The sequence below is a fragment of the Phyllopteryx taeniolatus genome, chromosome 7 (genome assembly GCF_024500385.1).
Source record: "Phyllopteryx taeniolatus isolate TA_2022b chromosome 7, UOR_Ptae_1.2, whole genome shotgun sequence".
NCBI lineage: Eukaryota > Metazoa > Chordata > Actinopteri > Syngnathiformes > Syngnathidae > Phyllopteryx > Phyllopteryx taeniolatus.
Window position 1 is genome coordinate 9,151,429 of NC_084508.1, and position 25,652 is coordinate 9,177,080.

The window sequence follows — 25,652 nt, forward strand, 5'->3', positions numbered from 1 at the left end:
GCCGTGCAGCCATGAGCCTGAACCATGCAGTCTACCTGGGCACGCAAGCTGGGCCAGGGAGCCGCTGGTTGGCGAGGACGGGCACGGGCGGGGCGCGGCCGCGGGTTCGAGACTTGTCGCACGTCGCCGACTTTTTAGGGAGCGTGGCGCTGCGTTAGGTGGAGAAGGAGTGATGCCCGCGTGTCCGGACGGCTGCGCGAGCGCGGGTAACAGCGCCTACCTGAATTGCCGCAAGCCGGAGTGAGAGACATCCGCGGGGGCGTTGCCGGAGGTGGAGATTTCACCGATGATGTCGAGCGCGGCCTGCAGGGCGGCGTGCTTGCCGAGCGCTTGCTCGCGATGCTGCCGCTGCTCGGGTGACTCATCCATCAGCGCCGAACAGTCTCCCAGAGCGTAGAGCTGGGCCAGCAGCTCCGAGCTAATGAACTCTTTCACCTTACCAGAGGGATTATAAACAGATGCGACAAGTCAAACATCACCTGACATCAGCTAACATATTTCCCTCGGCTTTATGGCATTTCGTACAAAGGGGCTGAAAATGTGACATGTGATACTCGTTTTCTCTTTTGAGCCACTGGAAAATAATTCAATGGCGTGGAACCTCTAAGGTTGAAAACAATCCATTCCAGTACGCTGGTGAACCTCACACTTGTGCAGAATTTCAAGTTTGCCCCACAAGAAATATAAATAATCCGTTCCACCGTCAAACTATCGCCACCATAAACTTTTAATAACCATTCAGTTATTTACCAGGATAGGGACCGAGCTCTGCACGAATTGCAAAAATCTACGAGTACTTGCACCTACTCAAAAAGGTTAGTAATTGCCTGTAGATGCCACAAGATGGCATCAAAGCACATTTTTTTTAGACAAAGATATGGCCTTATGAAATGAAACACCGCACCTCAGTTCAACATAGATGCTTGGCACTGAGAGGCAACCAGATGGCACCAAAGTAATATTTCTAGATGAGACATTTTGAGGACTCGCCGAAAGTTAGCCCACGACAACAGTTTTCTCCACTGACGCGAAATTGCGTGGACATGTCTATCATTACATTACCTTCGAAAAAATCTTCAAGGAAACGTGCTAATTGATACAGGAAGTCAGCCATTTTGGTTTGAAGCAGCCATTTTCAAGGGGTTGGACTTTGACGTACTCCTACTAGGGAATAAAGTTAACGGCCGCTATTTGCGGGGGGGGGGGGGGGGCCAGGGACCGAGCCCTGCCGCGAATATCCGTGACTAATTTCCACACCCCTTAAGGCCTTTTCACATGTACTTAGCAATGCACAGCATGCAGCGGCCGAACCCATTCATTGTGTATGCGCTGAGAGGGCAGGGGAACGGAACGCTCCCGATGCGCAAGGTGGACATTTGTCACGATCCGACGCGCTCTCGGATTCAGCAGTGTCGTCGGAAAATTAATCCAATAAGAGAGGGGCCGGAAGAGTGATTTCAAAGTGCTAACAGCAATAGACCAAGCAGGGGGGGGGGGGGGGAAACCTCACAATTCCTTCCTAGTCGCCTGCTACGTCAGCACTTCCAAATATGGGCAAGCTTGGACCTGGGCTGCCCCATAAGTTGTTCGGCGAATAACGAAGGATAAAACAAAAAAACAAAACAGCAATAGATAAAATTGTCCACAGATGTGAAAGGTTTTCGTGAGCTGAGCGTCTATTTGTCCCTTGCGATTGACTGGCGACCAGTTCAGGGTGTATGTAGCGCAGCTGGGATAGGCTCCAGCTCACCTGTGAGCCTAATGAGGACAAATGCTATAGAATATGTATGGACAGATGGCCAGCAATTGACTGGCGAACAATCAATCTACCTCGATTCTCTTGCCAAAAAATCTATTGAGATTGACTACACAAGGACTGGACTAAATTGTCCATAGGTGTAAATGTCAACGTGAATGCTTGTTTTTCTATATCAAATTTATTTTAGGCTTATTTACTGTATTGTACTCCTTATAATTCAACTGTGCCCACCATTCTCATAAGGACAAGACCTATTCAAACACACACACAGTCATTTTTAATAAGGGTCATCCCAGTCGAGTGGCTTCTCATGAAAATTCCAAAAATAATTTGAAGTGTTTAGCATACGCTGTTGATCATCAGGTGCATGATGGCCTTCGGCATCAAGTCCTTGACCGTCTTGTGGATGATGCCCATGTAGGAGTCCACCAGGTTGCGGATGGTCTCCACCTGGCGCTCCAGCTGGGGGTCGGTAAAGTTCTCGGACGGCCCGTTGCCCTGCGCGTCCACCTGAGCGAAACATGCACAAAACCAATACAGAGTGATTTCAGTTTTTCCCACACGGATGCGGGAAATGATAACGGCTTGTGCACGAAGAGGGAGTCGAACGCCATTAGCTGGGACTAAAAGAGCAAAATGGAGGGGAGGCACACACACACACACGGGAGAGAAAAAATAGGGGGTGAAGAGACGGGGATCTGCTGATTAGAACCAGACTGGAACACACACGCATTGCAGTGACATCACGGGCCAAGAATGTTGCGCCGAGGAGCCAACGACGGAGCGAGATGCAAGGGCGGGGGTTCCTCGCATAAGAGAAAAGGGGTGAAAAGGGGTTACAGCAGGGGTGGGCAAAGTATAGCCTGCGGGACATATGCAGACAACTCTTTGCTTTCATCCAGCACACTGAGCATTTCGCTGGCGTCGGACAGAAACCTTGCATCTCCAAAACCGTCATTTTTTGAGGAAACCCCAAAACGGCATGTTTGTTCAGCCATTAACATTGCATCATCAACCATCCATCCATCCATTTTCTGAGCCGCTTCTCCTCACTAGGGTCGCGGGCGTGCTGGAGCCTATCCCAGCTGTCATCGGGCAGGAGGCGGGGTACACCCTGAACTGGTTGCCAGCCAATCGCAGGGCACATAGGAACAAACAACCATTTGCACTCACAGTCATGCCTACGGGCAATTTAGAGTCTCCAATTCAGGCATGTTTTTGGGATGTGGGAGGAAACCGGAGTGCCCGGAGAAAACCCACGCAGGCACGGGGAGAACATGCAAACTCCACACAGGCGGGGCCGGGGATTGAACCCGGGTCCTCAGAACTGTGAGGCTGACGCTCTAACCAGTCGGCCACCGTGCCGCCCATCATCAACCAAAGCAAGCTTATTTTCAACACTATATTGGTCAATCATTTGTAAATAAATAAATAACATACTGTGGACTGACCAGTAGTATCGATTTGTGGAAAAATATTAAATTGAACAAAATGGTCAAGGAGATTTCGGCTCAACACCAGCAAATTATCAAGAGTCCTGTAATATTTTTCAAATGTATTTATTCATTTATCAAATGAATTTATCAAATTAAATCATCAAATCAGATGAATGCATTTTACATACACATTTGGACTTTTTGTTTACTTCGTGTACACCTCAAGTGTCCTGTAATATTTGTTGCATTCATTTGGCATTTTATCCCAAAATGTATTAATTTTATTTATTCCTAATCTTTATAAAATGTATTTGTCCAATTAATTTTTTTGTAAATAATAAAATAAATATACACGTTCAGATTATTATTATTTTTTTTTATTTTTTTTTACCTCATCTATGAATGACCAGGTCCATTAAGTAATATTTGCTGCAATATTTCCCCCCCCATCTACGAAAAACCCAGCTCATCTATCGGTTTTAGAAATCTAATGTGGCCCTTACCTTGCAAAGGAGACAAATACGGCGAGAGCAGGTAGGTGTCACGGCGGGGTTGTACAAAGGGGTCAGGGTACTCACCGTGACCTCCTCTGGGTAGACACCAGCCCGGAGCAGAGAAGACTTCCAGATGTCCAGCTCCTCCTGAGAGTTGCAGACCAGCTCCAGAAGCTTATGGTCCTTGTACACGTTCCTGCAAGTAAATCATACAATCGTAGGAAAAACATACACAAGTCAATACATTAAAACAACGCCTCAAACGTTCAACCAAAATTCAGTGGAGAAATATGCCCTCAAAAGTCAGACTTCAGCCACTAAAGGATTAATATCGTTAAATAGAATCTAACTAAACAGTTTTTGCCATTGTTTGCCTCTGTTCAATGGACATTAGGCCGCTCCTTCTGGTGAGCGTGCCTTGGCCCCGACCTAATACAGACAGAAACATACGCGAAGAAGAGTTTCATAACTGACTCTGTCGGCTGCAGTCATATTAGTCTGTGCGTACTGTGATATTTTCTGTCTACGTCCACTGCTGGTGTAAAAAAAAAAAAAGCCTACGGATAAGAAGATGTAACACCACAACACCAATGCTATTCGTTAGCCTGTCTACAGCGTTTTGACTTGTTTGTTAGCATTAAGCGAAACAGACTTTATTAAGGCAAGGCTATGTGGTTGTTTTAAATACACGCGCATTTCTCTTTGTTTTAGGTTTAGTCTGACAGTAAACTTAAACTCTGCGTGACAAACAGCTTTAACTTTTTTTTTTTTTTTTTGAAGAAGAAGAAGAATTGCTCACTATTGGCCCAACTGCTACTTGTTATGAAATGAGTTGCGTTCACTACCACCATGCCCAATTTCTGCTCGCAGGTCAAAGCAAAAACAAAAAACTATCAGCCAAACAACGGGTCACTCGTATCTCGACGTACCACTGTACTATACACCAGTAATTTTAAATCATTCCAGCAATATCTAGAAAATGCTAATGCTAATTGTTTTGTCTTGAGTTTGTTGTCACTTTTCTGTGGGGCCAATTATACATTACTCGTGCACTCACTGTAGTAGTCTCGCCACGCTGCACTACTTGCATATCTGTTATTGACCAATAGCGGCCACTCACGCCAGAGTAGCATCTGCTCCATTTGCACACTGATTGAGGAGTATCTGCAACATTTGCACAATCAACATTGTCCCAGATTATCGCACTACTCGTCACTTTAAACTGCACACACTCCTTGAAGTCTCGGCGCCCTTTGCACAATGATCATTGCACCGGACTATTGCAATATTAATCTTTCGAACTAGCGGACTTTTCTAGAGCATCTTTTTGCACAATTGACAAAAAAAAATAATAATAATTATGTACCGGCATACCAGATAACTAGCAACCCTTTATAGCTCTGTGACTGTTTTTTGTCAATGTCTTTCTGTCTCCAAAGTGTTCTCTGTCAATTGACGTACGTTGTCGTACTAGAGCGGCTCCAACTACCGGAGACAAATTCCTTGTGTTTTTGGACATACTTGGCAAATAAAGATGATTCTGATTACGTGCACTCTACTATTCTCCAACCAATCTTTTGGGAACGATTGCGTCGTATTGATTTTGAATTATACCGGGTTCACTGTAGTGGGAGTTTAAAGTCATATGTCTCAGCAGTTATTGACACAAGCTCCCACTGCAACTCATCTACTGTACTTGTATCCTTCCATTTTTGTTTGCATTTTATGTCCTTGCTTCCACATCATCTATGTGCTTTGGCTGCGCAATCCACTCAACCAGAAAAAAAAAAAAAAAAAAAAAGTCAGCAATCTGCGTCCCATCTGCAAGACATTTTTCTTTAATCGTTCGGTTGTTTCTTTCCTCCTCTCGCTGTTCCCGCCTCATACTCACAACCTCAAATATGCGAAATCTGTGTGTGAGAGAGAGAGAGAGAGAGAGCGAGAGAATATCAATGCTGAGAGAAAGAGAGCTATGAGAAGAGATCAACAAATAGGCCGGAGCTACACTGGGTGGGGCTAATAAGTCAGGGTGTGGTGGATAGCGGTCAGGGCAGCAGGCCAACAATGACAAAACTTGCATGCTATTACTCTACAACAGGGCCAGAGAACCTACGGCGTGTGGGCCAGATGCATCCCACCAGAGAATCCGATGCGGTCCGTCATGCAATTCTAGAAACAAATCAAAGCTGCAAGCAGTGATGAACGGGTCCTCTCACCCCCCTTCCACGGCAAATCCTCAAAATGATGATCAAACTTTGATACCACATTAGATGGTGGAGGCAAAAAAGCTTTGCAATTTGGCACCGCCTAACTGTTTCGGATACTTGCTTCTGACTGGGACTCATATGGGTATAGTAGGAGTTTGTAAAAGTACCCTGGACTTTGCCCAAAATGGCTGCTTCAAACCAAAAAGGTTGTTTAATTGCGGGCACAGGTCCTCGAGACTTCTTCGTGCATGCTGTTATGAGCATAGCATAGTGGGTTCATTTTTTCTAACTTTCGAGCACACCCAATTTCGTGTTGATCGGCAAAAGTGGCGTTGGGGGACAATTTTTGACGAGAATCCTCAAAATGATGATCAAACTTTGATGCCAAAATCCTTCAGAATTGAGCTTCAGCCATCCGTCTAGGATACCTGCTTCCGATTAGGGCTCATTTGGACAAATTCACGCGTTATAGTCAAAGCACGAGCCCTGGAATTCACTCAAAATGGCTGACTTTCCATTCAATTTCAGGCGTGGGTCCTTGAAACCTTTTTTGTGTCCTGTTATGATAGAAATCTCCAACCAATTTCATGCTCATCATTAAAACTAGCATAGGGGGGTAATTTTTTGCCCATAATGGCACAAGCTTTCCAACCAAATTGTCCCACTACACGTCCAATCTCAGGCATGGGTCCTTAAGACTTTTCCGTCCTGTTATGACAGACATGTCCATCCAATTTCATGTCAATGAGTGAAACTAGTGTCGGGGGCCATTTTTCTCTCTCAATTTACAAAAATCCATGAAATGATCGTCAAACTTTGACACCATTCTACAAGGACAAAATCCTTTGCAGTTTAGCGTCGCCCATCTGTCCCGGATAGCTGCTTCTGATTGGGGCTCATTTAGGCGAATTCACAAGTGGCAGTTGGTCAAAATCCAAGCCCTGGAAGTCGCTTAAAATGGCCGCTTCAAATAAAAATGCCCGAATTCCTGTTCACTTTCAGGCATAAATCCTTGAGACTTTTTTGTGGATCCTGTTATGATAGACGTTAATATAGACATTCCTTTCATGCCAATACTGGTGTCTCGTCGCACATTTTTTCTAACTTTTCAAATTTACTCAAAAGGATCATCAATTTAGTATGGTCATAAAAATTTAAAGGGCCCCCGGGCCCTGTAGTGAAAAAGCGTCCCCATTGCTGCTCTACAATCAGGACACATGCAGACAGAACAAGTGTTCCCCATGCAGATTTATCACACATCCTGTCTACATCTTCTGTGAAGGAATTCTTGCTCAGAACATGGCTGCTTTCGATTTCAAGACATTTTTTAGATTAGTGAAAATACGAAAAGAGAAGCAGCACAGGAAAAGGACGAGGGGGGGGGTGTGTTGGTAGGGGGTTTGGAGGCAGAGGACAGATTTTGACACATTCCTGGCTGATGGCGCCGAAACGCTTTCGTCCTCCCCTCAACCACTTTTCTCGTTCTTCTCCTCTTTCTCTGCGGCGAGTCGAGCAATTCTTTCCAACCAAGAGCCTCCTCATCTCTGATCCAAGCTCTCTGGCTTTGATTAGTTACTTAATGAGCCTGCCGTCAGTATGCTGTGCTCCACACACTTGCGTATGAACGCAGGTTGTGTGTGTGTGTGAGAATACAACAGTATAATAAACACAGCACATATGCGCCGGGCCAATCAGCTCGTATTACACTCGTTCTCCCCCCCCACTCCTCCTATGTTCTCTCCATCTGTTTCACACACTTTAAGGCAACATATCCGTGCACTCCGCAGTCTGGCGTATACATGGAGACAATAAAACCACACCCGCCGCCACGGCCGGTACCAACTGGATATCCTCTCAGCAGAATGGACCAGGTCACAGGAAGGGCAAACGCATCTTCCCGTTTCCTCTCCTCAAGCACACTTGTCGAAAAGGCCGCAGCAAACTCCGGCAAGCAGGTGAAGAGGACACTAACTCTACATTGTCTCACTCACGCACGCACACACACACACACACACACACACAGACCTTGACTCAGAATTGAAGAGGGCGAAGGTGAATTTGCTGGACATGAAGCCCCTCTCTACATCTCGGACCTTGAGGTTGTCCAGAGGGAGCATGTACCTCTTCTCTGTCTCCTGGAAGAAGGGAGCAGAAGCACAAAATAAATAAACCACACAAAAAAGATAAACCTTGACAGCGGTATGCGCAGTAAAATATGACAGGTGTTTTTTTTATTTTTTGCGCTCTTGGGCCTAGTGCAGTCACATGTCTGCTACTAAACATTTTTCAGGCTGCGTCTGAAGGAGAAAGCGTCCAACCGTTTTCAGAGAAGAGGCTGATACTGATACAATTGCTGTTGGGCGTAATCCTGGCATTTCCAAAATCACTACCTTTCAGGAAAATTACCTTCAAGGAGTTACCAAACACTGCATCATTTAAGTTGGTATTATACCTTAAATGACTACATACATATACCGTTACGCACTAACATCAAGACCCCAAAAGCATGTTCAATCGCTAATTGAATACGCTAAAACAAAACGGGTTCACTCAAATGCATCTAACCCAGCTATTTGCACTGATTAACACGGTCACTGTTCTAAAAAGCATCCAGGATTTCAATTTGACGTGACAATGCTGCACGGCTGCCGCAGTGAGGACGAGGTGGAGATCTACAACAGTTCTAATGTCCAAGAGTTAATAGGTTTGTTTTCAAGCTATTTCAAACACTTTATATTGGTTAATAATGCATACAAATAACAGATGAGGTGGGGACAGTCCAATAGCATTTATTTGTGAAAAAAATAAATGATTTGACCATAAAAAAAACGGGGTTTCTGTCCGACAGTGACAATAGGTTGTAGGTTTCTGTACATTCTTGCAATGTTTAAGTCTCACATGTCTGACTAATAGCTGATTAGAATATATCCGCGTATTTCTGGCAGAAAGAGCACAGTTCATATTTCGTGAAGACCGTGAGGCTCAGGGAAGTATTCTTTGAACAACCACCAACCACCTTTAAGTTTATCCAGGTCACATTGCTACACGACGACATGCACACCAGTGTCCTTGGACAAATCCAAAGCAATATTTTTATGTTAGACACGGCTTTGGCCTGAGCAACAAATAGGTCTGTTAATCAGCAGATAAAAGAGCATAGGTTCCCTCAAATAATCTGTGAATTTGTGAAGTCGCAAACAGCAAATCGTGAATATGGAGAGGAACACTGTTGGGGGGGGGGGGGGGGAAAGACCTCCCCTCTAATTGACTCCTCCCATATCTGCAGTTGTGTAATAAACGCCTCCAGCCATTATTTTGTCCTAGGAAAATGCTGGCACTGAGACTGCCATACATCTCGTTGTGTTATTGTCAAAGAGCATGCAGTTGCAGCAATATCCCATCTTGACCGCTTCTATGTAAAAGGCCTGATCTACAGTTACAGCTCTCATGTTGAAATTGTGCGGGATCTCTGTGTGAAAAAGACTAATAATGGAGGGACGTTCTGAGAAGTAAGGAGAAGCAGACAGTGTGAAGGCAGGCAACACAAGAGCCCAAGCTGGCAACGAACGAGAACGGGAGGGGAAAAAAAGACGCCGTTTCCACATGTGAAAGCCATTACTCAGATTCAGTCTGCAACGAAGAACATTTCTCCAAGAGTGAAGCCCACCCCCCCCCCCCTTTAACTTTTAAGGGGGGGGCTTCTAAAAGGCCGCTGTAGTAGAAGTTACAGCTGTTGATGAGGTAGTCTTGGATGGGAGTTGGAGGACGCGTGACTAACATGCAGAGCAAACAATTCCTTGAATTGCGCCGCGTTTAATGTGTTCAATGTCCGTGCAGGTGTGCGTGGATCTGCTTTTTTTTTTTTTTTCCCCCCCTTTTAAAAGATGTACTGGTAGAACATTTTGGACTTCCCTCTCCCTCCCAGTGCTCCCCTGAACCCTACGACTCTCTTCCTCGGTCGACTCTTTCCTTTTTTCTCCCCAAAAGGGGCCCACTTCCTGTAACAGAGGCCGAGGGAGAGAAAAAAAAAAATGACAGAAAGCGATTGGCGCTGGTACAGCAACATCTGGGATCGTTTTAGACGGGAGGGGGGAGGAGACTGGATGGAGTATAGGGTGCTCCAGAGGCAGAAAGTAGAGATGAGGAAGAGGAAGGATAGAGAGAGGTTAATTTCGCGGGAGGAGATGCGGAAAAGGGTTTGAGGAGCACTTGAGAGCCGAGCTGTAAAGAGTGCCGACGATTCCAAAGTTGATCCCCGTCAAGCCATATATGGCTGCTGGCTTCCTCCCTAACTCTCTCTCCTTCTCTTATTTCCTTATGCCTTCCCGAGCTTAACAGGCAGGACTCCCAATGAGTCAAAGTGCCACGTCGATAACTGGATACTATCCCGGGACGCGGCCGGCTACGCTAACGTCCCAGAAACGAGGAGGAACACCCCGTGGAGTGGATGACGGACAGACGGACGGACAGGAGACGGCTCGCCGAAACAGGATAAGATTGGCAGAAACTTTTGTCAGGGCGGGAAGAGGCCACAGAGACAATGCGGGTGAAAGCTCCTGCTCCGTCATCCCAGTGTTCAGACTACCTGTTCAGGATCTTGGTGGTGTACAGTAGTCTGCACATTGGTTAGACTGTGCACGGAAAGGCTTCTGTTGGGGGGGCGGGGGGGGATTTGGCTTTTTTGCGTACAGTCACGTCAACTTTACAAAGTCCATTCTGAGTGTCTTGATTTGCTGTCGTTTTACCATTAATGCAGGTTTCGCAATATTCCCGTATTGGGTGTTTGTGCATGGCTACATAACGAATGCTTGTTGACTTTTGGTCTTAAATCTGCCTGTGTGAGGTGTCATAGATCAGAGCTGTTGTGTCTGAAGCGTTGTCTAATGAGTGTGAGATACGGAACAGGCCTCACACACACACACACACACACACGCAGGCATGTAGATTAAGTGTATGCATTAGTTAGCTGACTGTTTATCCTCAGGAGGCCCCCCGGGTGGCTGAGGCAGGGGTGAAGGAATGTATATCTGTTCTGTGCACTGCAGCGATAAGAACGCTCACTCCGATATGGGGTGAGCATTTGTAATCCAGGAAAAAAAAGGCGTGGACTCCGTATGTGTGTTACAAATCAAGGGCTGGAGAGGTAGGTGTCTGTGATCCAGAAGGATGGGGCGGTTGCGGGGGTCTGCGATGAAGAAACAGTCATGTGGGATTTCTCTGGGCAAGAAGATCTTGGAAGCTGGTGTTTGGACAAAGCTACAAATTTTCCAGCCAGGAATGCGAATGGTCCCAGGGAGACTGCCAACCACAGAAAGAGAGAGAGAGAGAGAGAGAGAGAGAGAGAGAGAGAGGGAGGGGGGGGGTGCAGAAAATAAAGGGGGAGAGGAGGAAAGCGGGAGGTAAAGAAAGAAAAAAGGCAGAGAGAGTCGAGGAAAAATGTCTGTGGACGTAGTGTGGGCGGGAATGTGAGAATAGGAACGGCGAGAGAAGAAGCAGACGCTTGGCTTACATGCGTGCGCACACGCACGCACACACATTTGGGAATGTCATATCATAGAATTGATTTGTGCAATAGCATGGATGACTGAAAAAAAAGGGATTCAGGCATCACATACACTTAAACCCAGATCAAACCCGCCTTAGGATACGTCAGTGATGCCATCACAGCTTGTGTGAAAGTTGTAATGACAGGAAAACACTGCGTGATTGTGTGTGTGTGCACGCAAAAAGCACGCCTGGGGCTGCTGCATCTGGGAACGCGGCGTTCCGCGTTTATCTCAAAAGTGACCATGTGTGCGCCTAAACGAGTGTATATTTTTCTCCACCATTTGCATGCCAGTGTGTTTATATCAGGCTCTGCGTGTGTACTGTATACTGTATATACAAGTCTGTCCTCTGTGTGTGCGAGTGTGCGTTTGCTGGTCTTTGTTTGGATTGGGGCAACTCCAGCTGTGTCAAAGTGAGCCGTTCCAAATGCCTGAAATCCCAGCGGAGGAAGAAGAGGGGGAGCAAGGGGAAGAGTGAATGGAGGGCGAGACCAATGCGGGGGACGAGGGATGGGGTGGTGATTTAGGGGCACAGTGGCAGGTCCAGGTGGTAGAAGAAACACTGAGGTCAAGGATCTCCTTCTTGCTAATGCATAGACATGCTTTACACTTATGAAGTAGCTGTGGAATTATGAGCATTTTTGTATTTAACGGTTCCATCTGTCATTTTTTTGTTTCAATGCTTTTTCCAACGCGGCATTCATCAGCTCTGATCTCACTTCCTGCCCATCTCCCCATGACGTCAGCCGTTGACCAGACTGTTGTGGTGTGTCTGCCTGTCTACACTTGCTGTGCAGACCTTCTGCTCCTGTACAGCAGGCACAGACAGGCAGACAGATGGCAGCCCCACTGACACCAGGAGTGCCCGCTTCGGTCTTTAAAAAAAAAAAAAACAACAAAAAACGTTCCAACAACCGCGCTCCCTTCTCAACCGCTTCAGTTCTCTCGGCAACACGTTGCACGTGTGTTTCAAGCTGAGTTCTTCTAATAAAGCTACTGGTGACTCAAGTGTACTGCTATTTTCTTTCTCACCTCGTTGTCTTTGAACCAGGACAGGCTCTCGGCGGTGAGTATGAACCAGTAGTCCTTGGCGATGATGCTGACGTTGTTGATGGTGAGCCATCCTTTACGTATGACCTGCACAGGCACCAAAAGTCAAGCTTTTAGACCACGAAAGAATTGAGTGCAGCACTAATACTTTGAGAGAGCAGCTTTACAGACTAAACCAGGGGTCCTCAATTACAAGCAAAAGGTGCGTTTTTTTTTCCCCCCCCCCACAATAAAAAACAGTTCCCTAAGGTCTTATTTAGACATACTTGACAATTTTTTCAAAATACCCCATGGATCAAGAACTGTAGAACATTGTTATGTTTCTAGCCTTGTTGAAATGAGGCCGTTTTGGCGGATCGGTCTCTAGTGCCAGGCCAAAACAGAGTACGGCTTTTGTTACCACGATAATTAGGGGCAGAACTACTTGTTACAAACTGACAGCATAGATTGTATCTTCACACGTAGAGGCAGTACTTCATCACCAAGCTGCCAAATGACACTTGTACCGTGAATGTGTCCATGTCGACATAAAAAAAACTAAAATAATTTTTTAAAAAATAAAAAAGTACCTCGCCCACTTGATGCATTCGCAAAAGTTTGGAAGTTAGAATGTACGCAATTAGACTGCCTGCTTCTCCTACGGTAATGACCAAAAAAGACCTTAAAATCCTACAATAGTGGCACAAGTTGATCGAGAAGCATTTGTCAAAATAGGCCTGGGTTTGTATAGCGAGGACCCCTGGATTATGAAGTCGTAAAGCAGGTACCCAACTGGTGAACATAGTGCAAAATTGTGACAATTCATAAAGTGAGACATGGGGTCACTGAGCAGATCAGCCTTTTCCCAGGAGATTAGAGGACTAAACAGAAAAAGCAGAGTCCGTCAGGAGGCCAGACAAGCAGGAGACTGAAAGAAATACTTGTGATGAATAAAAGTCATAAAGAATGGGAAAGAAAGGTCGACATTAGTAGCACATGTACGCCAGACGACAAAAACACGATTAATGAAGCGGCACAAGGCCTTTTTGTCAGTGTGCACGATTGCAACCGTCATGCCGACCCAGAATCCTGCGCACACATATGTCCAGCAGAAGCTTAAAGAGATTGGTATCCTACTATTAGACTCGAGGGAGGGGCCACACCCTGGAGATGGGGGGTGGGGGGGGGGGGGACACAAAGAATGAAGATGAAATCCAACTGTCACTGGGTCTTTTCAGCATTTTGGCCGGCGATGCAGATAAGGCAACATTTAACAAAGGTGACAGTGTCATGAAAGATGCCCGTGACAATTTCAAGCCGCCAAAGGGTCCATTGGTTTGAAAGCAGTGGGTGGACTGCGAGGAGCCAAAAACAATTCATCATCATTGGAAACACTTCAGTAAAATGCTCAGTCTTCCATTCATGTGCGGCTATGGCTAAGGCGTATTAATTCTGATGCGTGTGTGTGGGCCATTAAAACAAGCACGATGGTGGAAAAGTTTGTGAACATCAAGAACCTTGCAATGTTTTGCACTAAAATGGACACGTTACAGTCATGCCTCGCTACATTGCGGTTCACCTATGACGGTCCTGATATATCGCAGATTTTTCTGTGAAACATTACAACATTTTGGGGGTTTCAAAAACATTTATAGTGCGTTTGAAGTAAAGTCAGACGCACGGAGAAGCGTTGTTCAACAACCCTGCCAAATTTGAATGATTAGAAAAAAATTATTCTCTTGGCTTTTGAACACCGTGGGTGTGTCTGCTGAATGCACTAAAACCACGCCCACTTCAGCTCTCAACTGTCAATCAAATATCACTGCTGTTACCTGGAAAAATGGATGCTACTTAGTCAAAGATCTTTCATATGGCTCCACATAACTACATGTTTGAGCCGGTACAATGTATCCACTTAAAGCCTCAGATGATTGGAATATATCCCATCGGGTGGCGGTGACGAGGCGCTCGAAAGCGGCCACGCCGGCGCAAAGACCTTGTCCACGTGCTGTTTGTCAAGTTGGACTTCTTAAAAATATTCTCTCCTCTCTCTGCGTGACGTGCGCACACTCATGGCCGACAATGAGGTGCTCTAAAACGGCCACGCCAGCGGAATATTCAAAGGCAAGGACTGTGGGCATAACTAGCTAGTAAACTGCATGTCACTCAAGTTCTTTATTACGGAGGAAGGGCGAATCATGCCAGGGCCCAAGACAGTCACTCGGCCCCCGTGTTAGCCACATCGGCAAAAAAAAAAAATCAGGAAAATTGAAATAGTGAAAAACAGCTTAAAGCTATGGCTCCATAATTGAGTACTAAGTTCTCAGTCTTTGCATGTTTTAAGCAATTCTCTTGAAACGTATAAATAAAAAGCTCTGAATTTACTTCACAGGATTTTTAAAAAAGGTGTGGGAAAGGTATTCTAAGACTAACTATACAACCAATGTAATTTTGATTGCATAATTCTTACGTATTTTCTATACGCTTGCAATTTTTTGTTCAACTACTTTTACAAATGTGTCTATAGCGTGTGGGAGGGATATTTTAAGTCTGAAACGATTCAAATATATGGTCTCTCTGTATTGTGTATTGGGTGGGGGTCGGGGTCTAGAACTTAACTGCAGCGATGAACAGGGGATCACTATAATTGTGGTGAGCAACCAAGCCTGAATTCTCACCTGTTGCGCTCCACTGCCGGCAACGATCTTGTTATCGCTGCGGTGGCACAGGGGGTGAGCACTGATGGAGACAAAAAAAAAAAAAAAAAAAAAAAAACATCAAATGCTCTCCTTGTTTGAATGCACTTCTATGAGGTTTACTCACTGAGCGAAGCCAATAAAGTCTTCATGTTTGGTATTAATATAGGCGAGCTGCATGTCGATGAGCAGAGAGATCTGAGGAGGGGGAACGGCAAGTGAAATGGAAGGAAAACAGAACCTGTGAAAGCGAGCCGTAACGAGAAACAAATGTGGCCTTTCGGATGTGCGTGACTGACCTGATCCCGGCATGTGCTCTCTTGTTCACGGATTTCAGTGGTGACAAGTCGCTCAGTTTCTTCCCGCAGCTTAGGAAAAGAACCGAGCTTTAGGGAGAAGACGTCGCTTTAGTTCGGGGACTACATTGGCACTGACGTATGGCTCTCCCATGGATTCATACCTTACTGAAGCACTCGTATATGGTGGAGACCAGTTCTTTGCAGACCATGTCGACAAATCCGAAACATGGGATTTTTAGTTTGGAGATCTGCTTCTTTACAATGGCCTGAAAAGCCATGTCCGGGGTAAACAAGCCCGTTCTGTGAGGGAACAAAGGAGTAAGTTACTACAGTTAAAACTCTTGTCAACATCAAACGTAAAGGATGAAACCACCTGACACCATGAATGTTCCTGATGGCATAGGCGATCTCCATCCGCAGCTTCCTTTCGTCACACTTCATCTGTGACACGACAGAAGCGACATTCATTCAAGCCGCAAGCAACGATGAACTGGGCCTCACACCCTCGTTTTCACGGCGAATCCTCAAAATGATCACACTCTCACGCCATGCGTTGACCACATTACATGGCGCAGGCATCGCAATTTAGCGTTGCCCATCTGTCCTGGACACCTGCTTCCGATTGGGGCTCACTTGGGCAAACTCCATAGTAAGAATTTGTCAAAGTACGAACGCTAGAATTTGCCTAAATTGGCTGCTTTAAACCAACATGGCTGACTTCCTGATCAATTTGGGGCATGCATCCTTGAGACATTTTGGCCTGTCCTGTTATGATAGACACACATTCCACCAAGAATCTTGTACTGTAGAGTTACACAAAACACTGAATAAGGGACACACACTTTGTGCAGTTGGTAGGGAAAGCGCTCGTGGAAGATCTGGTTGATCCTTGCGCCGCCCGAAAGGTTTGCTGTGTTTACTTCGTCTGCTGAGCCCTCGATCAGCCTCTCAAAGTCGCCGGCCAGTTGCTGAACTAGCCTGGAAATACAAAAGAAACGACGAGAGACGTGAAGCTACCGAAGGAAAAAACTATTGTGAAGCAGTTTGCTATTCACAAATGGACCTATTCACGTTTTTTTTTTTTTTTTTGTGCTCTCGCCGTAATGCCACAAGATGGTGACAAAGCCCTGGCTAATAGGAAAGTAGTAAGAGTTTTTCCGAGTTACAAGCCGTCGCTTGGCCATTTTTTGTGTTGCGAATTTGAGATACGCGTGCACTTCAAACCCCCACCGCTAGACGGCGGCAGCAAACTTCACAACATCCGGCCACCATCGGTTCACATTGATTTCTTTGCAGTGGAAGGACATTATGAGTTTGTGGTGAGAACGTGCTGGTTTGCCAACCAGCAAGAGACCCAACAAGGAAGGCCAATACATTAGGTACAGTCATCTTTTGTGTTCGCATTTTCCATGTTTGACGGTTATGTGGAAAGCAAATGTTATGACTGGGTGTTTTCATACAGTTCAATATTGTTGAGTGCAATTTTTCTTATGAAAAAAAAAAAAAAAAAGAATTTTGGTGTTTCTTGCAGGGGCTGGAACAGATTAATTGCATAACCATGTATTTCAAAAGGGGAAAGCTTACTGATGTACAGTCAAGTAAAGTTCAAGTCAAGTTTTTGGGGGGGTTTTTTCAGCCCTTAATAACAAACGCGTCTCAAAGGGCTTCACAGCCCCATAGTTGACCAAGATTGACGACATCCCCTGATCTAAACCCCCCAAACGGACAAGGAAAAACTACAAACTCCATTTGGGAAGAAATGAAACCTTGAGAGGGCGCCACAGATGGAGGGATCCCCTTTCCAGGATAACCAGACTGCAATGGATGTTCAGTGGCCAACATTTGTTTCATACTTTGCATGCTGGGGAAGATCTAAGTTTTGCTTTGGTTGTCACCGGAGGGTACAGAGTCTTCATCAAAATGTGCATTTGCTCTGAGCGGCTATTAAAAAGCTCAATCATCTGTAAGCCCCATATTTGTAAGGATCATGTAGTAAGATGAGTTTGAAATGACAATGTGTTTTGCCATCATAGTTTAGTGACCAACTTGATGAGGGTCTTGGTCCTGCAAATGGGGTCATCAGGATTGTATAGTTTGTACGTGTCAATTTCTTTACTGATGGACACAAGCAGATACTGCAGGTGATTGTGGAGCGTAGGCAGACTGTCCCGGATGTGGTCCGTCAGTTGCTGCAAACAAACAAACAAACAAACAAAAAACGTGAGCAGCAGTTGGCACACCGCGACAGCGTTCGACTTCTCCGTCCGTCTGACCTGGTTGAGGGATCTCTGCAAGTACGGCGTGCCCATTCGGTCGCACATGTGCCTGTAAGCTGGGTGAGACAGGAAAAACTTCTTTTCCGCTTGCAAGGCTGTCTTAATATCCTTTTTTCCGTCTATGTCCTTTTGACTGCGGTTCACTAGCCCGATATAACCTGGGGAGGGGGGTGGGGGGGGGAATACAAAATCTCTCGCAACGCACCACACACAACAGGATAATCGTTGAGGATCTCTTAGAAACATCCGATAATCAGGCCTTTGCTGACTTTAATCAGAAGTGAAGTAAAATGCTCAAATTTGGCCCACTTGTCAGGATGTGTGTACCCCCACTTTAGTCAACCCAGGAATTTCCCAGCTTCTGGAATCGTATCAGAGAAATAACAGAGGGGGAACTAAGTTGAATTTAGTTTAGTTTACTTTCCTACTGCCACCTACTTTGTGTTGTAAGCAATTGTCGCCGTCTGATTATCTTAAATGGAGTAAGCCGCAATGGCTGAGTGAAAACACCCTTCGGACGCAGCAATGTCCCGCTCGCTTCGTACATATACGTGATTTTCAGTAAATAAAAAATTCTATTTGGACCAATTAATTTATTCACTGCCATGGAGGCTTACAATCGTCAACTGGAATCCAACCGCTTACTGCCACCGATGAATATACAGTATTTGTCAAATATGTTTTTCTTTATGTCAAATGTGTTTTTTTTTTTTATGTTAGGCGTGGAGGAGGGTTATAAAACACTGTAATGATTAATATATCCCTGAAGATGGAAGTGTTGCATCGCTTTAGAGTTGAGATCAAAAATGGTTTTGAGTATAGGCGGTCAATCTCGGCTTGTCACTCCGATTATGAGGGAGAGAAACGCCAACACGTTGGAAGTCGGACAGGTTTAGGCGCCTAACACTCGAACAGAGTATGTATAGGCATGGTATAATCGGAGTATGTGTTGCAGAAATGTTTATTTTGCCATTAAAAGCCTTTTCCCAGTCTTATTTTTGTTGTTTTATAGTTTTAGGAGACACAAAAGTTACAAAAAAATGTTTCCGCCAATTAAAGTCACAGTTCTGCTTTTTTTTCCCCCCCTTTTCTCTTTCTCCGCCTTTTGGTCAGAAACCGGTGCTTTGGTTCAACCAAACCATGTTCTACCGATGATTACTAAAGAATGGAAAAAGCTAGAAACACAGTTCACTCTTTTGGCATGTTCAGTGCTTATATTGTCAAAGAACACATGCTGTCGGTCTTGAATCAGTCAAAATGCTCTAAAACACTTGGCAACATGGGAGAACTCTGCTTTGAAAACAGCTGGCATTGAAAGATTGAAGTGAAATTGGATAATTTCCCGCGGCGCACCTGATGATTTCAGTTCGGAATCACTGCCCTAACCGGACACTTTATTAGGAACACCAAGCATAATTTGACAAGATACAACACATCACTGAGTTGATCTCTTACACAAATTGCTGATATTGCCGGTAATGTGATAGTTTCAACATTTTTTATTTGACTTCTCAGACATATTTTTCCAGTACAGTCCAAATGTTCCACTGGGTGTTTTTCACTGTAACAACATGAGGTTCCATGACTAAAGCTGCAGCTCTGCGCCGGTGACTTCAGGGGCTTTTCCATGGATAATGCATTAAAGCGTTTTTGGAAAAAAAAGTATGAAGGAGCCCCACACCTGCTATTGCTTCACTGTAAAGCCTTATCTCAATACACATAAACACGGTGACTCACCTCTTCTCAGTGGAAGCAATCTATTCTCTAGTATTTCCCGAGCATCTGTTCCTTTATCCATCAGGTCCAGCATTGTGATCACACCTATTGTGCGCTGGCCTAAAGTAGGAGCGGGGTGGAGTCAAATACACAGATTTTACACATTCCCAAGTAATATTTGAAAGGGGACATATTGTGGAAAATGTACTTTCTAAGCTTGTACACTGGAGTGCCTGCCAACCCATCAAATAAATATTTCCGAGTTGCATATTTCCGAATTTTTCCAGATGATGACAGTCTGCAGACTACACTAAGTGAAACTCTATGTCAAAGTCAAAAGGTAAGCAGAGCTGCATTCCGTTTTGTTGTATGCGTCGATTAGCATTCCAATGAGCAGCGCACACTTGAATTGTGGGATTCGGGAGGATATTCGTGTTCTGTGATGAGTCCACTGCAAATGCTGTATATGAATTGGAAAGAGGAATTTGGTGGCTTGGTGATGAAGTACTGCCTCCGGCAGTGAAAATACAGATTCTGTCTTTGTGGGGGCTCGTCCTAGCTCAACAAGCATCTACTCTTTGGCTCTGCCACAAGTCGTCCTGGTGACGAAAGCTGGACTCAACATTGGCTCAACAGTGGAGGACGTGCATGAGATAAGACCGCCCCCTAAAAAAGGGGCTAACTCCACCCAGGGTCAAAACCGTGGATGAAAAGGGAGTCGTAATTCATTTGTGCTTGGGGTATTTTGACGTTAACAGTCACCGTAATATGTGGGCGAAAAAATATGTCCCCTTTAAAACACGGTTGACCTAATAACATTTCCAGCCTTATACATTAAAGGATGGAATTCGAAAGCAACTCACCCTGTGGGTCGACATCTTTGGCCAGTTTGAGTGCGTCCGAGTTGGCCAGGTCCATGTTGGCAGGCGTCACGGCCAGAATGAGGCAGTTCTCCTTGCAGATGTACTGCATGATCATGTCTCGCACCAGGTACTCGATGTCTGGCGGCTGGTCGCCCACGGGCACCTTGGTGATGCCGGGAAGGTCCACCAGGGTCAGGTTGAGCACTGAACGACAGATGTTAACATGATTAGAGTGGATGCTTGATGAGGATGGGACCATTAGGTAAGATTACCATTAGGAGAGAAAATGCGCAGGCTGATGGGAACGGGAGAGATGCCTTTGTTGGTTCCGGTGAGCCTGTAGGTTTCTGCCTCAATTTCTTGACAGATCTCGTCAAAGTCGGAGAACCTCTTCCCCCTGCAGTGCAAAAATTCCCCGTACTCTAGCGAGACAGGAGAGAACAGGATAAACATCAGAGAATAATAATTTCAATATTTAAAAAGGTACATCTAATCTTGTTTTGAGATTTTCTGGGCCAATTAATAGCCTTTTAGGCCCACCGCACACCGAGGAACGCGGCCGACCGTGACTGAACTGTCGCGCAGTGTGCTGGGTTCGGCAACTAGTGTTTATTCGTGGCCGACCGTCTGCAACTAGTTTTGGCGTTGCAACATTGCAGATGTAAGGGCCAATTTAAAAAATGCCATGTCATATCACATGAGCTTTTCCATCAAAAATGCAGTGAATACCTGGTACAACTTGAATTCATTCCTTGTCTGTTCCAACCTGCCCCTCCAATTTTTTCTTTATTATTTAAGGAAAATAGCACTGTGTAATATTGTACTTTATAAAAACAGAGTAAATATTATTAATTGACTACAATGTCAAGAATTCAACAGTTCCTGCATGCTGCAATTCAATTGATTCTGATGCTCCTTCTGGTGTGCCCGCCTTGGCCACCGTGGGCCAGTATAATGAAGAAGAATCGTTTTCACAACTACTGCAAGTCATTCAGTAAGATGCTGTAATATCATCATTTGAAGTAGAGGAAAAATAATAGTTATAGCACATGTTTTGTTGTGTTCCTCCACCGTTTGTCCAAATATCTCTCGCTTAAAAAGGGTTCTAAAACCGTACCTTTCAATGCTAATTGTTACCATATCAATGACGTTGACTTTAACCCAACTGGGACTTTCTTTAGGCACTTGTTTGGGTTGCTTTAAACACACAATGTGTAATTCTCTTGGGTTTGACAGTAAACTACAACCGTATGGAACATTCAGCGAGAATGTAAGAGCGATAATACCAAATTGAACATACCTGCTCCCGATTCACACCTGAGAAATAATGAGTCACTTGACACCGGGGTGGGAAAATGGCTAATTGAGCTGAATTTTCACTTCGGAGAGTACTCATTTTTCTTGCCAGCGGTTTAATGGTATGGTAAATTTACAGTTATACAAGCATTTATTAATTCCCCATTGTGAAAGTGTCATTTCCTTTGCGTTGTCCCATAAAGATACAATCAAATTTTTACAAACATTTGAGACATGTACTCACTTTTATGAGATACCATACTTGCTTGTTGTCAAAGAGGAGGGTGTTATTCTGTTTGCCAAAGAGTCTGCTGCATGTACTGCACTTGAGTTGACAAAGTGCAATTTGGTGGCTTGCTGATGAAGTGCTGCCTCCATGAGTGAAAATACGATTCATGCCTTTACTTTCTTTAAGGAGGCAATTATGGTTATGTAATATTAGGAACAGAAGTCGCTTTACTGTCAAAATATAGGGACGTTAATGCTGCACAGAGGCACCAAAATTGACTGATTTTGCTCTCTCGCGCCATCTAGTGGCAGCCTTTAGTGTGCACGGATAAACTACAACCGTGAACATATGCACACGTGAGTCATCTGAAGTCTCACTCACCGGTGTCGGAGTGATGCAGCTGCAGGACTAAAGGTCTGCGAGTGACTATCCCGGTACCTCGGGGAAGGAAGTCCCTGTCCGAGAAAACAAAACATACACACACACTGAAAAGGAGAAGGAAACACACAAACACACACTCACGCCAAGGCACAGACACGTATTTGTCTGGGACACTTTAAAAAAAAAAAAATAAATAAATAAATCTTCCTATTCCCTCTATAAATCTTGATGGGGGATGTTTGTTTACACCGCATCCTGCTCCCGATCTCATAGCTGGCAGAGAGCCCGAAATGGGGGTGTCATAACATAAAGTCAGACAAAGGAACTGAAACATATCAATGCACAATCAGGAAGGCGACTACAAAAAGGCCTTCGGCATTACTTTGAAACAATTCCCTGTCCGACTGCAAGGATTTTGACTGGCCTCCTCCTCTTCACCGAGCTGCATTGTCTGGGTAAAAAAAATGTCTTGAGAAAAGTTGAAGTACTGAGTCACAAGCCAGAATGCTTTTTTTTTTTTTTTTTTTTTTTTTTTTGCGGGCCAGAATTAAATTAACCCTCTTGTCACATTGCTGACTTGGACTTTACTTGGGGTCTTATCACACTAAAACACATGCATGACAAAATGCATCACACTGGGAATACAGTGGATGACGATCCATTCAATGACGACTTTTAAAAGGTTTCATGTCAAGCAATTTGTTGCATGTTCAGTCGCAGTCCGAAAATATTTCACAGCACAGGCGATGTTTTGAGACATTTCAATATTCCCCAACTGTCAGTGTAAAAACAAGTTAAACCAGCGCATAATGAAATGAGGGCGGCACGGTGGCCGACTGGTTAGAGCGTCAGCCTCACAGTTCTGAGGACCCGGGTTCAATCCCTGGCCCCGCCTGTGTGGAGTTTGCATGTTCTCCCCGTGCCTGCGTGGGTTTTCTCCGGGCACTCCGGTTTCCTCCCACATCCCAAAAAACATGCATGAATTGGAGACTCTAAATTGCCCGTAGGCATGACTGTGAGTGCGAATGGTTGTTTGTTCCTATGTGCCCTGCGATTGGCTGGCAACCAGTTCAGGGTGTACCCCGCCTCCTGCCCGATGACAGCTGGGATAGGCTCCAGCACGCCCGCGACCCTAGTGAGGAGAAGCGGCTCAGAAAATGGATGGATGGATAATGAAATGAGAAAGTAAAATCCCTCTTTGAAGATCCCCGAGAGACACATAATGTACAGAAACTTTTTTTAATTTGTTTGTGCCAGTCAATAGCCATTTTTATTATTTCAGCTAAAGTACATGCCATTTACATTAGCATATGTTTGGTAAAATTATCCATCTGTCCATTCTCTACAGCGCTTGTCCTTATTAAGGTCGGGGTTGAGCTGGAGCCAATCAAAGCTGACTTTGGGCGCGAGGCGGAGTGCTCACCACTTGACCTCAGTGCTACCCGGTACCTACAATAATATTTTACAAAATGTAGAGCCTCCATGGAGCCTTACATTCAAACATTGCAAAAGTTAAACACAATGATGCCTTAAAGTAAAACAAATTATTTTTCTACATTTTTTTTTTGTGGCGGCACGACAGAAAGGTGCCAGTAATGTCAAAGGGTAAAGTGCGATGCTAACCAAAGAAGCAGACATGGAACTTGCTGCACCTCAATGAGCAGGAACCTTTCCTAGCTGACTTTGGACAATAGGCAACATACACTGTGGACTGGTTGCCAGACAATCACACACCTATGGCCAATTTAGACTAGTCTTCAATTGACCAAACACGCACATTTTTGGAAAGTGGGTTGAACCCAGACTATTCGGAGAAACCCCACGCAAGGAGAGCCGCAGACTCTATTCGAACCCGGAACCTCCAAACCGTAAGGCAGAGATGCTAACCACAATTCACCGTGCTGCTGCATATGAATCAGACGCATATTATGTTGTCTGTAAAGATTTTGTCTAGTTTTAAATTGCTTATGGATTTATTGCTCAACAAGGTACATCATTTCATTCCTCACTTCAACAGGCTCTGAAATGAGTGAGTGGTTTTAGTTTATTTTAGTTTTGCACAGTGGTTAACTGTTTTCTTTATGCTTGTTTGACATTCCGGAAAATTACATCCATCCATTTTCTTTAGCGCTTGGTCTAATTCGGGTTCTGGGTGAGCTCGAGCCTATCCCAGCCGACTTTGGGTGGACTGGTCACCAGCCAATCACATTGCACATATATTTAAAAAAAAAATAGATTCACACTCAGATTGGACAATGTAGTATTGAATTGATTTTTGCAATGTGAGAGGAACACCCAGAGAAAACCCATGTAAGTATGGAGAAAACATGCAAACTCCACAGCGGAAGGCTGAGATTCAACCTCAAAACTCAGGACTGCGAGGCAGACGTGCGAACCACTATGATACCATGCTGCCCTTTTAAAATGAATGCCAATATATTGCTCATATTGTACAGTACACCAGGAGTGAAAAAATCACATTATACCTTCCTATGTTAATACTTTCAAAGCAGCATAAGAATCCAAGCAGTTCAAATTTAGTGGAACCTACCTGCCCACAAAGTTCTCCAGCACGGAGCTCTTCCCAGAACTCTGACCGCCCACCACCGCGATCTGCGGCAGGAGGAGGTTGTAGCTCAGGCCCGCGCTGCCCAGGGCATCCTGGAGGCGATTGATCATCGAGATCATGCTGCACGGCGACGATGGTGGTGGTGGTGGTGGAGGAAGAGGAAGTAGTGGTGTTGCTGTGAAGACAGAATTTCCGAGCCACGGAACCCCCCCCTGAACTCCCCCTCAACTTTTAAGAGGGCTGCCACTCCGCGTGTCAACAGCAAATAGGAGCTAAAAGGCGATAAAGTGAAACTCAAATTCACACTTGACACACCGTAAAGTAATTAAGACGAATGGAATTGACACGTTGTGGCACATGAAGAACACACAATGCTGTTATCGTCACATGATGCGTTCAAAAACCTCCGAGTGTTACGATCAACGACACGCGACGACCCATCCCGCTGTTGCCCCTAGCAACGGCGAAACCAAATTCTACGTTTTCCTAACTAATTTTTCAACAAGTGCACACTTACTTTTACATGATTTAAACAAGACAAACATAGTTATTCTTTAAGCGGCTTTGGTTAGGGGCGTGTTTGCTAACTTGTGAGTTCACGAGCGCTAGCGTCCAGATTTCGGGCGAACAAGCTACCGTGAAAAGCTTCACACAATTTTAGGCTTTTTTTTTTTTTTTTTTTTTTTGGTCGTTGACGCAGGGCTCACGTTTCACACGCTTTCGCTTCTCCTTACCTCCGTGTAGACATTTAGGAAGTGAGCCGCGGCGCTGTGTGGGCTCCCCGGTTAGCTTGAAGGAGAAGGTGGAGGAGGGAGGGGAAAAAAAAAAAAAAACCAAAACTTTTTGACAGCTAACG

The 25,652-nt window shown here is 45.0% G+C and overlaps 1 protein-coding gene across 10 annotated transcripts in view; it reads right to left on the bottom strand.

The window, feature by feature from the left end:
• dnm3a (dynamin 3a) overlaps positions 1-25,652 on the bottom strand; it is a 28,579-nt gene that overhangs the window by 2,398 nt on the left and 529 nt on the right. For 2 of the 10 annotated variants that reach the window (XM_061780762.1, XM_061780763.1), the window contains exons 2-22: positions 25,531-25,585; positions 24,779-24,916; positions 22,228-22,301; positions 20,594-20,743; positions 20,322-20,525; positions 19,480-19,578; positions 17,740-17,933; positions 17,513-17,655; positions 16,309-16,444; positions 15,840-15,907; positions 15,628-15,766; positions 15,467-15,553; positions 15,295-15,365; positions 15,150-15,210; positions 13,609-13,635; positions 12,475-12,579; positions 7,922-8,031; positions 3,774-3,885; positions 2,108-2,269; positions 221-435; positions 36-149 (exon numbers count right to left, since the gene is read on the bottom strand). In XM_061780762.1, the coding sequence (XP_061636746.1) occupies positions 36-149; positions 221-435; positions 2,108-2,269; positions 3,774-3,885; positions 7,922-8,031; positions 12,475-12,579; positions 13,609-13,635; positions 15,150-15,210; positions 15,295-15,365; positions 15,467-15,553; positions 15,628-15,766; positions 15,840-15,907; positions 16,309-16,444; positions 17,513-17,655; positions 17,740-17,933; positions 19,480-19,578; positions 20,322-20,525; positions 20,594-20,743; positions 22,228-22,301; positions 24,779-24,916; positions 25,531-25,544 (2,423 nt within the window). In that variant the 5' untranslated portion in view covers positions 25,545-25,585. Of the gene's footprint in view, positions 1-35; positions 150-220; positions 436-2,107; positions 2,270-3,773; positions 3,886-5,303; positions 5,600-7,921; positions 8,032-12,474; positions 12,580-13,608; positions 13,636-15,149; positions 15,211-15,294; positions 15,366-15,466; positions 15,554-15,627; positions 15,767-15,839; positions 15,908-16,308; positions 16,445-17,512; positions 17,656-17,739; positions 17,934-19,479; positions 19,579-20,321; positions 20,526-20,593; positions 20,744-21,861; positions 21,973-22,227; positions 22,302-24,778; positions 25,069-25,530; positions 25,586-25,652 lie in introns of those variants that run through there. The other 8 variants (XM_061780770.1, XM_061780767.1, XM_061780764.1 and 5 more) reach the window with 8 other exon arrangements.